Consider the following 13,110-nt stretch of genomic DNA (forward strand, 5'->3'; position numbering starts at 1 on the left):
CAGCTTGACTTTGCCGGGTGGCTGCATCGGCACTGGATATAGCCGGCAGATATCCCTGAGACCAAAGAATCCGGCTATTTAGTTTTTCCCCGTCACTCTCTAACCGATTAACACTCGGTATTATCAGATTCGGATTCCTATTTACTCTACACGCCTTTCCGCAGCACCATTGAGAGAGCGAGGAGTTAGGGAATCGATTTTGGAAGCAGCTATCCAGCCAAAATGACAGACTATCAAACCCTCCAATGGCAGCTCTGGCAGGTCAGATCCCACAAACCCGACAACCCAAGCCACACATCGACTCAATCAGCTCTCTTCACACATCTCAGGAAATAAGCCGAACAGTAAAAGAGCCAAAAAGTCCCCATCCACGCTTCCAGCAGACTACTCTGATGTCCTCAGCCAAATCGCAACCTTACGGTCCCTAGCCGCCACCCCCGACTTACAAAATAGAGGTTATATTCGACAAAAGCAGGCTGGAAAGCTATGGGTCCGCGAGCGCATCGACCAGCTCCTTGACCCGGGAACGTTTCGTGAAGAAGGATCCATCAGTGGCACAGTGAAATGGAAGCAAACCGGCCCGTTGGCAGAGACACCTGTGGCATTTACTCCCACTAACAACCTGCAGGGTCTGGATCAACTGCGGGGCCGGACCATAGTGCTCACGGCCGACAATTTCAGCATCCGCGGAGGACATGCGGATGGCGCTATAGCTGAGAAGACCATGTATATGGAGAAGATGGCCGTTGCGATGAAATTGCCGATTATAAAATTAGTTGGATGGGAGTTCAGGCTGCGGGAGCGTGACGGCGATCAGAAAGTAGGGATGGTCGTATGTGCCGCATGTTAGTACGTTCCGACCTATGGTTGAGCAGCTTAATTCAGGGGTTCCGAATTTGGGAGCGGTGGTTGGACCAGCTGTGAGTTTCTGCTTTTATACTAAAATTCGGGAAACGAATTTCTGATCGATCTGAATGCTAATTTGAGATATCTTTTGTAAGTAGATCGGACTGGGGGCTGCAAGAGTCGTTTCCTGTCACTTTTCGGTCATGGCTGCAGACGTCGGCGCTCTGTTCAACGCCGGCCCAAAGGTCGTTGAAGGCGCCACGTTCGAGGAGGGTCTCGATTTCCAAGACCTGGGCGGTCCGATGATGCATTGCACAAACGGAACAATAGATAACCTCGCCGCAAACGAGGCAGAATGCTTTGAGCAACTGAGAACTGTTCTTGGATACTTGCCCAATTCTGGCAGCGAGGCACCACCTACAGTTCCGTGCAACGACCCAGAAGACAGAGAGGATATTGGGCTTCGAACAATCATACCAAGGAAGCAAACGAGAATGTATAATCCCCGAACCATCATAACATCTGTTGTTGATAGAGGATCTTGGTTCGAGATCGGAGCATTATGGGGGACGACTAGCATCACTGGCTTTGCGAGGCTGGGAGGTCGTCCCATAGGAATTGAATCTTCAAATTGTGAGGTAAAAAGCGGCGCGTTGGATGTAGCCGGAAGCCAGAAATTGACGAGTTTTTTGAAGCTGTGTGACGTGATGAACCTCCCGCTTGTTCAATTCGTCGACGTCCGTAAGTACTCTCCACACTTCCTCCTCAATAAAAACTGACGAGCACCTTACTGATAATCATGAAGCCGGATATGCTATTGGGACTGTAGCTGAAAGGACTGCGACAATGCGCTGGGGTGTAGAGCTTGGCAAAACCTACTTTTCCACAACAATGCCAATTTTCAGTGTCATTACAAGGCGAGTATTTGGCGTTGCTGGTGGTATTATGGTTGGATGTCGAGATCCCGCGATGCAATGTGCCTGGCCTTCCGGGCAATGGGGATCGCTGCCCTTGGACGGCGGAATCGAAGTTGGCCACCGGCATGAACTGCGAGAGGCAGAGAAGGCCGGAAGAAAGGCAGAACGATACAAGGAGCTAGAGGAGGAGTATCTTCGCCTCATGAACCCCGTTAGGACGGCGAATGCGTTTGGGGTAGAAGAGATTATCGACCCCAAAGATACACGTTCGATCTGCTGTGCGTGGATTAAACGTGTATATGACGCCATCATTCCCGAGAGGTTATCAGATCGGACAAATGGGAGGATTCAGCCCAGTTTCTTTTAAGTCTCCTGTCATAGCTAGATAAGTAGTTTTCGTCATTTCAATATAGAAAATAGATCTGTTGTATTATTCAACTTTTCCCACACCCTGTAAAGTTAGATATACATCCGTTCCCCATCCCCACAGGCTCTGCAATGCAATACTACCACCGAAGTATTCTGCATATGCTCTACTTAAGGGTAACCCGTAGCCAAGGCCAGCTATGCTGCTGGTATTGGTTCCGCTTCCGGAGAAAGCATTGAGGGCGTCAATGTTTCCATTATCTCCACTTGGAATATCGTCATCTTTATATGTGGTAAAATTGTAGGACCAGATATTAGAAAGGAGATCGGGGTGTACTCCGCCTCCACGATCACGGATGCGGATCGTGATACCTTGACTTGGGGAGAAAAGGGGAGCAAGCAGCTCATTTCTGTCAGGTAATTCCCCAATGTCCTTGCCAATACGGAAATCCACTTCAGCATCTAATGGCTTCTCACTTCCTGGGGAATGCTCTTGCACATGGTGGTCTGGCACGTCCGGGGCGGCAGCGATAGTGACCTCCACAGGCTCACGTTCGTTGCCCGATTCCACAACTGCCCGAAAGGCATTCTTCAATAGTTCCGTAATGATGTATTCCACATGAACAGGTATATGTGCAAAAGTGGCATCCGGTTCTCCGTCAATCACAAGACGCGGTCGAACGCCATATTTCAGCTCACATATTTCCGCAACAAATTCTTCGCATGTTCGAATCAACTGTGCGGGCCGAAGCGCGGTATCGATTACTCCAATGTAGTTTGGTGGTGTAGTCAATCCCTGTTTCGTACCATCTAATGGTGGTTGTGAAGCCATATGTAATGCCAGATGCTGCTGGGCGATTAATCGGGTACCGATTCGGGCTCGCAAGTGTTCTTCAAGAAATTTGGTGACTTCGGCGGAGTTAATATACTTTCTACATTCCAGAAATCCTCGTGCCAGCACGGGTATAGTATTTGTATGGGTCTGGACAAGATCAGCCATGACATCTGTAAACTGTATCTCCTCCTCCATGGTAGTAATGCGTCGCTGCTGATACGGAAGAAGGGTCGAAAGAGAATGCAGATAATTGTTGTATATTTTAGATATATGCGGATTGGACACGACAATGAACGGAAGATTTCTCAGTGCTTGGATCCGGTATGCTAGACGAGTAGGAAGTAATGAGAGGGTAAAGTTCGCCGATGCGAGGAGAGCCTCTTGTGAGAGGGGCGGGCGTCCATGTCTATGATGATATTGTCAGTTGACCCATCACCACCGCTCCGTGCGTCTGATATATAATATAAACATTACATCTTGGCTTACTTGAGGAGGTCTGTGAGCGTCAACGGACGCCGTGGACTAGACGCGAGCCTCGTCACCTCATCTTTGGCAACGTCAGAAACCGAGGATGGATAGGACCAGCTCTGGGCAGTGAGGGTTGAGAGCCTCCTTGTCCGGGCCTGAGGGAGAACCCAGCCCAATCGCCTTGAAAGACGAACATCTCTAACAAGTGCCATGATGGCTCCCCATGTTCGAATTGGGTTATCGCGCTATCGTAACGTCAAAAGAACATGAGAGAAAGCAGATAAAAAACAGAAATGCTCACTAGGAAGCACAAGAAGTTGATGATTGATAAATGCCTGATTAGTCATCATAAGATGCGACAATTCCCTTAAGCATAAAGGGGCGTACAGTTGAACGTGGTTTATTCAAACATGAACATGGTTAATTTTTCAGGCCGGAATAACCTTCGGCGTGGTTTTGGCCATAAACCATGTCAACCTCCCCATTAAAACTACATGCACTAGCCATATCTCACACACACCTCTCACACATCTTCAAATGTGTTGGGCACAGTAGTTTTATCTTATTTCTCAAAACTCTACCTCTTAACTAATATTATTCACTAATTCTAGCTTATAACTGCTTTTCAGATGTTGAAGAGTCTCAGGTGTTGAAGTAGAAGGACTAAAATGAGATTAGTAATATACATGAGGGTGTGTAAAAGATGTTTAGTGTGTGTACATTTTAGTGAGGGACTGAGGGCTGAGCATGGTTTATTTTTCAGACCCACTTTTAATAAACCACGTCCAACTTTTAATAAACCACGTTCAACTGTAACCCGAGCATAAAGAAAACTTAGAGCACCATGACCGTGTTTCAAATAAAAAGTACTACGGAGTACGATATCTCGCAATCACCTTACCCCGTCGCCCAACGGATTGCCGACTATATCCACCATTGACCCATTCCCGCAACGACGCAAACTCCCTTTCCCTCCTGTGACTTGACTAACGTACTATCATCCATTATAGATCACGCTTAAACTACAAGCAAGCATTGTCAGATTAAGGCATGGCAATTCCCGGCCGTGGATCCGCCTTTTATGGCTTTGCAACCATTTTCGAACATGGTTATATCCAGTCACCGAAGCTGTTCCCGCCAAGCAGATGTTGGGAAATGCCTCCTTGATGATGGCTCAAAAAACCATATAATTACACTTCGCAACATTCTAGTTTGGCGTTCACGAGATACCCCTTTTGCATTCTTTCTATCGTCTTTATGAATCTGTGGCATCGGGAGAGTATGCACCAATGGGCCTGGAGACAGATTATTTTTGATACTAGAACCAGACTCGATAGAATTTGCATAGAATTGAGGATCCGAAGGAGCCTGATCAAATTCGCTAAGCTATCCTCGCGGGTCTCGCTGAAGCACTAGTAAATGTTTTCAATTGGAGATTGGGCTTGGGCACACGATGAGACCATAAACATGCTCTGCGGGAGTCAGATGACCAGTCGTTGGCCCGCCTTGGACTTAAAAAGCCATCTTAGATATATCCCGAGTGATTTTGCTCCAGGAGTTTGTGAACAGCGAGAGAAAACGAACCATTTAGCAGCACGGGAAGAGTATATTCTGTCCAGAAAGTGACAGCCACTTGTTCCATCGTTTCTCTTGTCGGAATAATATCAAAATAATTGAGATCAAGGGTGCGGATGTGCTCCTTGTCAAGTAATTCGCCTTTTCATATCCTTCATATATTTCGGTAACGTCAAAAACATCACTCATATCTAATTTTGCTTTCCGACGCCTGTCACCGGTGTGTATTCTCCTGATATTCTGCTCTAACACCCAATTTGATCGACGCGGCAAGGGCGATGAGGTCTTCACTTGAAAAAGGACAGCATTTTGTCGTACGGCGTGCTGAAACAACTGTTGCCTCGTACTTGCAGCCACGAACAAGGCCAGATCCTCGTTTATCCATTCCTCATCATTAGTCTGGGCCTATCGTAGCAGTGAGGTTTATGGGATATGTGATGGCGAAATAGCAGCCGGCTGCTATTATTCTCATCGGAGCGAAGGAAACATTGAAAGCAACAAATCTCAAGTCTGTCAGAACTGAGTGACCTCAAATGGTGTTCCCCGAATCACCAAATTGAGTGGGCGCGATGTGATTTGTCCCGCTTCACTTGCGATGGAAATTTCGTATTATCGAATTGATATCTGGCTATGTACCAGCGGCAGATGATGGAAAATTTAAAGAAGTCACCGCGGACGGTAACTTCTCATGCTCACAGAGCTTTGTTACAGGATCTTATTTTTAAAAAAAAATGGTTCCTGCAATAATATTATTTAACAATGATAATGACATCCTTTGGACAATGCTCGCGAAAACGCTGCCAAGAACATAACGTTATGTTCAGCACTGGCGGTGATGGGACCTCGTATTCTTCTTGCCTTGAGGCGAGCTATATAAATAATCAAGCGCCAGACCCCAAATCTTAAAGTTTGATTCTCGCAAAGGAAATACTCATTTAAATAAACATACTACCTACATGCGATAACTTCCGTTATTTGAAAGGCTGTGTGTATTAAACCACCTCGCTTCCGTTCGGCGTTTGACTGAGACGGACAAGGAGCTTTTGGAAGCGCGTTATAGAATGGACGATGGCTCCCAAAAGACAACGTCGCAAGCCCAGTGACCCCGCAGTTCCGGACATTTCAGATGACGCTGCAGAGAGGAAACGGGTTTTGAATGTTCTCGCACAGCGTCGTTACAGTAAGCAAAATATCATATTTTCGCCACTATGCCACAGGACATGGTCTAATTCAGCGTATAGGAAAACGAAAGAGGGAATATCTAGCTACACTGGAAGCTAAGTTACACGAGAATGGCCAAGGACGCACACCAACGGCTGTTGATCCTCTTTCAACTGAAAGCATTCCTGAAAACCCGTCAGGATACGACATCCTGCCACTATCAGAAGCAACAGAGGCCCATACGACGGACGAACCTCCCGCGTCACCGGGAACCATATATCGAGTTCAGGAGGCACTCCTGGACTCGCTGGAAGCCATAGATTCTTCCAGTTCTGGATCCAGCTTTTTCGGGCAATCTGAACTTCCGGGTTTTGCTCCAGACTTAATGATGAACAACTCATCATCGCCTTCCTTATCCTCATCCTCGTCAGTAGTAGCCATGTCGTCGCATTCATGCTTCGAAACTCTCTTGTCACTTGCTCCGTCCACTCCTGAACCTGCGGCATTCCCTTATCAATTCCTCCAAACCCCATTTAGTATACAAGACTTCGCGCCAAGCGATCTCTCCGCAACTCTCCAATCCTACCAGACTACAACATTCACCTTCCCAGACGACCACACCATCGAAATACCAACCTTATCCCTTCTCCGCGGCATGCTCGCTGTAGCTGAGCGACTGCGACTCAAGGATGTAATTTTGGAGGTGGACGCTGTCAGTCCATTCTACACAGGCCCAGCGGGACTCAAATCTCCGTCCCCGAGCTCCGCTTCCCCCTCTTCCATTCCCTCCTCGTCATTTCCTCCTGCTCCTCCCTCTTCTTCTCCTTCTGCCAGGGCATCATTAGAAGAGCTACCTGCCCATCTCCAGCCAACCGCGACCCAGCGCTTAATCCCACATCATCCAATTTTCGACCTCTTTCCCTGGCCCACCACCCGCGACAAGCTCATCCAGGTTTTCAGTATGCCAGCTCACCTACGACCAGCTTCCGCATCTCATCCCTTGGCTATGATGAATCTAGTGTATGATATTGAGGACCCTTCTGAGGGGATGCGGGTGAGTGGCCGAGACCCCTTTGAGCTTGATGTGTGGGAAGTCGGGCAGATAGTGTTTGAGCGGTGGTGGTGGGCGTTTGAGACCAGAGTGATTGAGCTGAGTAATCGCTGGAGACGAAGTCGAGGGCAACAATGGTTGGTTCTGGGATCGTGCTCCTGATTGATATTGAAATGTTTTCCTTTGGTGGTTCCGTGTACTATAGGATCTTAGATGAGTCGTTAGAAATGTTATCCGGTGAATCTTGGCCACCTGTAGCATATCCCTCCACCAATTCATTTGAGGATCAATCAACGGTTCTCGTGCGATAGTTCATATTGGAGTCGAAAAAGTACTTCAATATCTTATTAAGATTCTATATGTTGGAGGTCTGAGTGGTTGTATTTGGTTGCTGTCTACCAGGGGTTATATGGGAAGCCTAGGCTCCCACACAATAAACGGCATGGCCTGGATGGTCACTGGGTTTTTCATCTTTCATATTTCATGGCGGCGATCAATTCCAGATCTCAAACGCCTAGGGGAAATTCTATAGTTACGAAGTACCTACTTCATCCGCCCAGGCAGTATTCCCCGAGAAAAACTAAACAAACTCTTAATCTTAATAAAATACAATCGATTTTTTCTCTGGGGAAGTGTGATACTATTTTTGCATGGGATTTCATTGTCGTTTTGTCAAGCCATGGCAATAAAAAAATATATTCACTCTGAGGAGCATATAATATGATTTTTCTCTTGGTGTATTCAACAAGAAACGCCTTAGTGGTCCAGGGGTTAGGATTCTTGCCTTCCATTGAATTCAAGGTTAATTGAAATCAGCAAGAGGCCCGCGTTCGAGTCGCGGCTGAGGCATCAACACATCTCTTTTTTTCACTATTTTCTTTTTTCCCTCTCTCTTTATTTATTTCTTCTTTTTTATTTCGTTCTTTCTTTTTTCCCTTTTCATGTTTGGCAGGATAACTGCGCCCAAGAAAGTCAACTTGAGATCGGAGGAGCTTGCGAACTCGACCATGGACGGGATCGTCCAAGAAAGCTAACAAATATAGATCCACCCTTGTATTCCACATTATAATTATAGACTTCATGTCTCAAGGAGAATGAGAACACGAGTTGGCAGAACACGTTGCTGGCCCTTTGGCTTCCTCTGGCACACCGGGAGATGAGGGAGAGGAGGTCCCTACAATCTCCTACAATACATTACGCTGTTTCGTTTCTCGAGGCAGGGGAAATTGTTTAATTGTTCTGGAAAACCGATGCCTTTGCCTTCGGGAACGTCTTCTTTAAGGCCACCCACCCCTCTCCCCCCTCCCATCACCCCCTAGTACCTGCAAAAAGGTATTTATCTTATCCAACTGGCCGCTCTCTCATTAGAAAAATACAGAAATTACACGCTTTCAATGGGGTTAATCATGATATGGAATTGGGAGATTGATTGCAAACATGATCGAGACGAAAGCGGAGTCAAAGTGGTGATGATGAGGGGTTGAAATGTCAGGCACATGAACATTTCCGTGTACTGCACACTGTATATAAATACTATATACGCCCGACTGTGAGATCTAACGCAAATCCCTTGCCATTCTCCCCGATTTTTATCAGCATAGCACCCAACAACATGGACTGCGCCCTCTTTCGCCGCAAGGCTAGTCTCGCCAGCCTCGAGAACATGCCGCTGGATGTTGCTCGCGGGTATCTCTGGGTTCGGTGTTCTCCGTAAGGGGTCATTGGGGCAGAAATTGGGCGTCAAGGTTTTTCCCGCTGATGCACATTCATCATCCAAAATGCATGTTCCCGACTGGCAGTATACCTCGCAGGAGCTTTGTACGACGGTGAGGCCGGCGGAGAAACGGAGGAGAACAAGAGGGAGGGATCGCATTGAAGAATGGAAAGAGACAGGGAAATCTTACTGGCATGGAAATAAAAACAAAACAGTCATACCTTCCAAGGCCCGGGCTAAGTTGTTGCCGAATGGGTTATGGATAATCACGAGAGATTCAATGTCATGTATATCATCTGGGGTTAACAGGTCCAGAGCCCCAGCAATGGTGAGGCCCCTACAGCATTGGGAAACTGGAGAGATATAGAAGACAGAGACTCGGTCACAGCTAATCACTGATGTGTATCTTATTCTTTGGCTTCCCGATTCCCAACCACCACCACCACCACCACCACACATCAACCCCATCCTTTTGGTTCTTTGTTCGCTAACGGGATTGTGCTTTGGCCTGGCGGATACTGAAAAAGATCACCCCCATGTCAGCTTCAACGCGGTTTAGTTGAAGGAGGGAAGTGATCTTTCATACGCGGCTGGATTGTGAGTGGTCCTTTCTTTCTTTCTTTGGCCTTCTTTATGATGCAATGATGCATATATGTATGTGATGTATGAACTGTATATGTACATGTACCTGATAATCAGATCCGAGGCTGTTTGTGTTCATCGAAATTAAAATAATAATAATAATAATAATAATAATAATAATAATAATAATAATAATAATAATAATAATAATAGTAATAATAATAATAATAATAATAATAATAAATAAATAAATAAATAAAACAAATACCCCAAATGAGGTCTTCGTAAACCAACCACACCCCATGCCCAGCCTGTGCTTAAAGATAAATCAGTAAATGTATATACCCGCATCGTTTTCTTTTTATCGTTTCATGAACAATATGCGCCAGTCACATGGTATGCTGCAGCCAACACAGATTCAACCCCAAGATGCCCGCCTCTCGATGGTTACTTGGCTTTTTGCTGTCTTGCACCCAGAGAGCTCATCCTGCGACTATCCGATGACATTACGCAATCATGCACTTCGCACACGAAGGAGAGAGAGAGAGAGAGTACCGGAGTATCAATCCGCTTAACATGGAATTGAGAGTGTTAGGCCATAAAGGGGAGTTCCAAAGGGTTAAGACGCAGACTGCATACGGCATAGATAAAGGATTGCAAGTAACCAAATCGAGATGACGGTGGGGTTTGGCGAGATGAAAATGGGCAATAGAAAAAAAAAGATTAGTGGACGAAACACCCCTCATCCATTTGCTTCGATCGCTATATACTAGCTACTAGTATACAGTAGTATACAGTTTCCCTGCATGGGCTCTTTATCTTTATTTTTTTATTTATTTATTTATATTTTTTTTCCTGCCCAAGGAGACACTATCGGAAATAAAAGGAATATATCACCGAGCCATCCAATCAATCAATCAATCAATCAGAACCAGTCAGCTTATCCACCCACCACCTAATGACGTATCGGTCTCTCTTTTCAGATTCCGTGCAGTACAGTACATGTACATGCATGCAACGTGCACGGGGTTCAGCACATCAGTCCCGTTATAGTTTGGTAAGGACGAGAACGGACGCACGCAGGCACGCAGCTACTGGTGGACGCCCTGCATACCTGCATACCTGCATACCTAACATCCTTCCCCTCGTCTCATTATCTGCAGATGATTCTCGGCCAAGAAGTGTTACTAGGGGCTGAACGCCGCTAGATAAACATGAACACCGCCGCCGGAAAGCAGAGGGTGGTGGTGGGCAGCGGAGCGAGGATGAAGATGATGGTGGTGATGGCGATGAAGATGGTGACGGTGGTGGCATGAACTAGGCATCACTGATCAATGAGGGATCCTTGCTGAATAGCGTTAGTAGTAACTAATATTAATTTTCTGAATATATATATATATATATATATATATTCTAGTCTTTCTTTTGTTCTCCCCGAGGAGAAAAAAAAGGGGGGAAATAAACCAATCCGATTTCCGAAGGTTGATATTCCGCCGTCTCATCGGTGTCTCTGCGGGGTACGACAGCGAGTTAGCACCTATGACGCCATTCCACGAGGAGCGAGATAAGAAGCAAGCGGGCTTAAACTAGCGTCGAGAGTGGTTGGTTTGCAAGAAGGCGATGGAAGTTTCCCCCTCCATGCACACGATGGTGAAACAAGGTATAACGAATTAATAGCTAAAGGGAGATAGATGGCCGGATATAAGGTCATTTATTTATTTACTTATTTATTTATTATTTGTTTCCATATTTTTCTATCTTTTTTCATGAGATTGGTAAAGATACGCAAGAGGGGTAGTTAAGTGGGGTACGAATACGATATCTCATCAGATAAACTCACAAAAAATTACTTTTTGACAACAACAGCCGTTGGATGATAACGACAGAAGCCCTATGTAGTCAGGTGCAAAAATAAATAAATAAAAATAAAGACGAGACACGGCTGACAAGATAATAGATGATAAGTAGTAGTCAATGAGATCAAATCGTCGCAAAGGATAATTTTATCAGTAGTTAACCATAAAACAATGCAAGAAGGTGAAGGCGAAGAGGAAACCCGCTTCTCATGAAAAAGTAATAACAAAATAACCATAACTTATATTCAGAAAAAATAGCGGGCAAGACGGTAGTAATTTTTTTTCCTTCTTCTTTTCTTCTTTTCTGTCTTCCATTGCAATTCATATAATCTCTCATACCCACAAACTATAAACCAATCTTCCACATCCCCTAAATGCAACTCTCTCTCTCTCTCTCTCACTTCCATCTTCCTTCCTGGTTTTTTTCTTTCATTCTTTTTTTTCTTCCTTTCCTGGCTCCTTGGTCATTTAATCCAAAACTCGTATCCAAAAATCGCCCTCCCTTTCATACCGAGTCCACCCCCTCAATACCCAACCCACAAGATGATGCCGAGGAGATCATATAAAGATTTTGCGTTTTGTCTTTTCTTTTTTTCCTGTTCTCCCACGCAGCTAAGTAAACTACGAAGAGTGACACCCGGTCATTGTCTCCACGTTCAATTCCGAGGTTGCCACTTTGGGCAAGCAGGCAGACAGAAGAGAAAGTGGGGGGAAGGCGCTGCCTATTGCGTGCGGACATCGCCATCTTGTTCGACATGGAGGTGCTCTGTGGTCTCGAGGACCTGGATGTGATCATCTGGGTATTCAACGCTGAAAATGTGTGAGGAGAGTCGTTTATTTTTGTTGGTCAGCTGGCTTGTTCCAGTTTGGGACTTGGATCATGTATACGTGTCTGTATGGACGTATGTATATAGACGTAGGGAGGTAGGTAGGTAGGTAGGTAGGCAGGAGTAGGTAGGTATGTATTATGTATGTGTGGAGAATGGCAGATATGAATCTATGGGAAGATAATGAAAAAAGGGACATACGTGAATCCTTTGATCAAGGTGTACTCGTGCTTAATGGTCCCGCCGGATTTTCTGGCTTCTTCCTTGGCCCTGGTGTTTTGTTGTGAGCAGCTTCTTGGGAGGTAATAATTTTTAAGGCATGCGCTAAAGATAGAGAAGGGGTTGCGAGGGGTAAGAGTCTATGCGACGGGGGATGGTGGGATAGGCAGGTGGATGACAGGTGATGGCATACTTTTCCAGCTCCTCTGGCGGAGCATCCTTCTTGAGAGTAACCTGTCGCACGCAAGGGGGCAAGGGTCAGCATTTTCTATGAGTTTCCATTGAGGTGTTGGTGAGAAGGGAGTTTAGGGATGACCGACGTTGAAGAGCATGGTCGTTGCGAGTGGAGTAGTCTTGGTGGGTTATCAATCAGTATTAACGGTTGGTGGCAGCTTGTGGTAGAGGTGGCTTTGGGATACGACTTTGCGTTGAAGGAGGGATGGGGAAAAGAGAAAAGAAGAAAAAAAATAAAGTAAAAAGAAAGCAAGGGTAAAGGAAGGGTGAGGGATAGGCGACTTAAATAGACCGACAGACAGGCTCCGGGAGTTGGAGGTTCGATATAGATGGGGCAGGTCAGATAAGGTGTGGGGTCGAAGCTTAAGAACAAGGGCGGTTGATATTGGGCGGGAGTTGGCTGAATGACCGCATGTCTACGTGAAGTTTAATTAACTCAGTCCGGACAGACAAACAAAT

General features: G+C 45.9%; 6 protein-coding genes and 1 non-coding gene across 7 annotated transcripts; 4 read left to right on the top strand and 3 right to left on the bottom strand.

Moving 5' to 3' along the window:
- Positions 1–245: 245 nt before the first annotated feature.
- Positions 246–2,130, top strand: HCBG_06153 (propionyl-CoA carboxylase; the record flags this gene model as incomplete). Its single annotated transcript, XM_045433202.1, has 4 exons — positions 246–261; positions 330–832; positions 1,005–1,587; positions 1,652–2,130. 4 exons carry the CDS (start codon positions 246–248, stop codon positions 2,128–2,130), a joined length of 1,581 nt encoding a protein of 526 aa, XP_045286370.1.
- Positions 2,131–2,193: 63 nt separating this feature from the next.
- On the bottom strand, positions 2,194–3,716 carry HCBG_06154 (pyruvate dehydrogenase kinase; the record flags this gene model as incomplete). Its single annotated transcript, XM_045433203.1, has 2 exons — positions 2,194–3,370; positions 3,451–3,716. The coding sequence occupies 2 exons, from the start codon at positions 3,642–3,644 to the stop codon at positions 2,194–2,196; spliced, it is 1,371 nt and encodes a 456-aa protein (XP_045286371.1).
- Positions 3,717–6,075: 2,359 nt separating this feature from the next.
- On the top strand, positions 6,076–7,621 carry HCBG_06155 (uncharacterized protein; the record flags this gene model as incomplete). The annotated part of the gene is made up of 2 exons (XM_045433204.1): positions 6,076–6,187; positions 6,249–7,621. 2 exons carry the CDS (start codon positions 6,076–6,078, stop codon positions 7,379–7,381), a joined length of 1,245 nt encoding a protein of 414 aa, XP_045286372.1.
- A 351-nt stretch (positions 7,622–7,972) lies between these two features.
- On the top strand, positions 7,973–8,068 carry HCBG_11050. The gene has a single exon. It is a non-coding gene; the product is annotated as a tRNA-Gly (tRNA).
- A 236-nt stretch (positions 8,069–8,304) lies between these two features.
- On the bottom strand, positions 8,305–9,471 carry HCBG_06156 (uncharacterized protein; the record flags this gene model as incomplete). The annotated part of the gene is made up of 4 exons (XM_045433205.1): positions 8,305–8,403; positions 8,781–8,974; positions 9,155–9,286; positions 9,426–9,471. 4 exons carry the CDS (start codon positions 9,469–9,471, stop codon positions 8,305–8,307), a joined length of 471 nt encoding a protein of 156 aa, XP_045286373.1.
- A 1,002-nt stretch (positions 9,472–10,473) lies between these two features.
- On the top strand, positions 10,474–10,836 carry HCBG_06157 (uncharacterized protein; the record flags this gene model as incomplete). The annotated part of the gene is made up of 2 exons (XM_045433206.1): positions 10,474–10,513; positions 10,724–10,836. 2 exons carry the CDS (start codon positions 10,474–10,476, stop codon positions 10,834–10,836), a joined length of 153 nt encoding a protein of 50 aa, XP_045286374.1.
- Positions 10,837–11,675: 839 nt separating this feature from the next.
- Positions 11,676–12,933, bottom strand: HCBG_06158 (uncharacterized protein; the record flags this gene model as incomplete). The annotated part of the gene is made up of 4 exons (XM_045433207.1): positions 11,676–12,181; positions 12,400–12,468; positions 12,611–12,651; positions 12,738–12,933. The coding sequence occupies 4 exons, from the start codon at positions 12,747–12,749 to the stop codon at positions 12,094–12,096; spliced, it is 210 nt and encodes a 69-aa protein (XP_045286375.1).
- Positions 12,934–13,110: the final 177 nt, after the last annotated feature.

Source organism: Histoplasma capsulatum (genome assembly GCF_000150115.1).
Source record: "Histoplasma capsulatum G186AR genomic scaffold supercont2.8, whole genome shotgun sequence".
Taxonomy (NCBI): Eukaryota; Fungi; Ascomycota; class Eurotiomycetes; order Onygenales; family Ajellomycetaceae; genus Histoplasma; species Histoplasma capsulatum.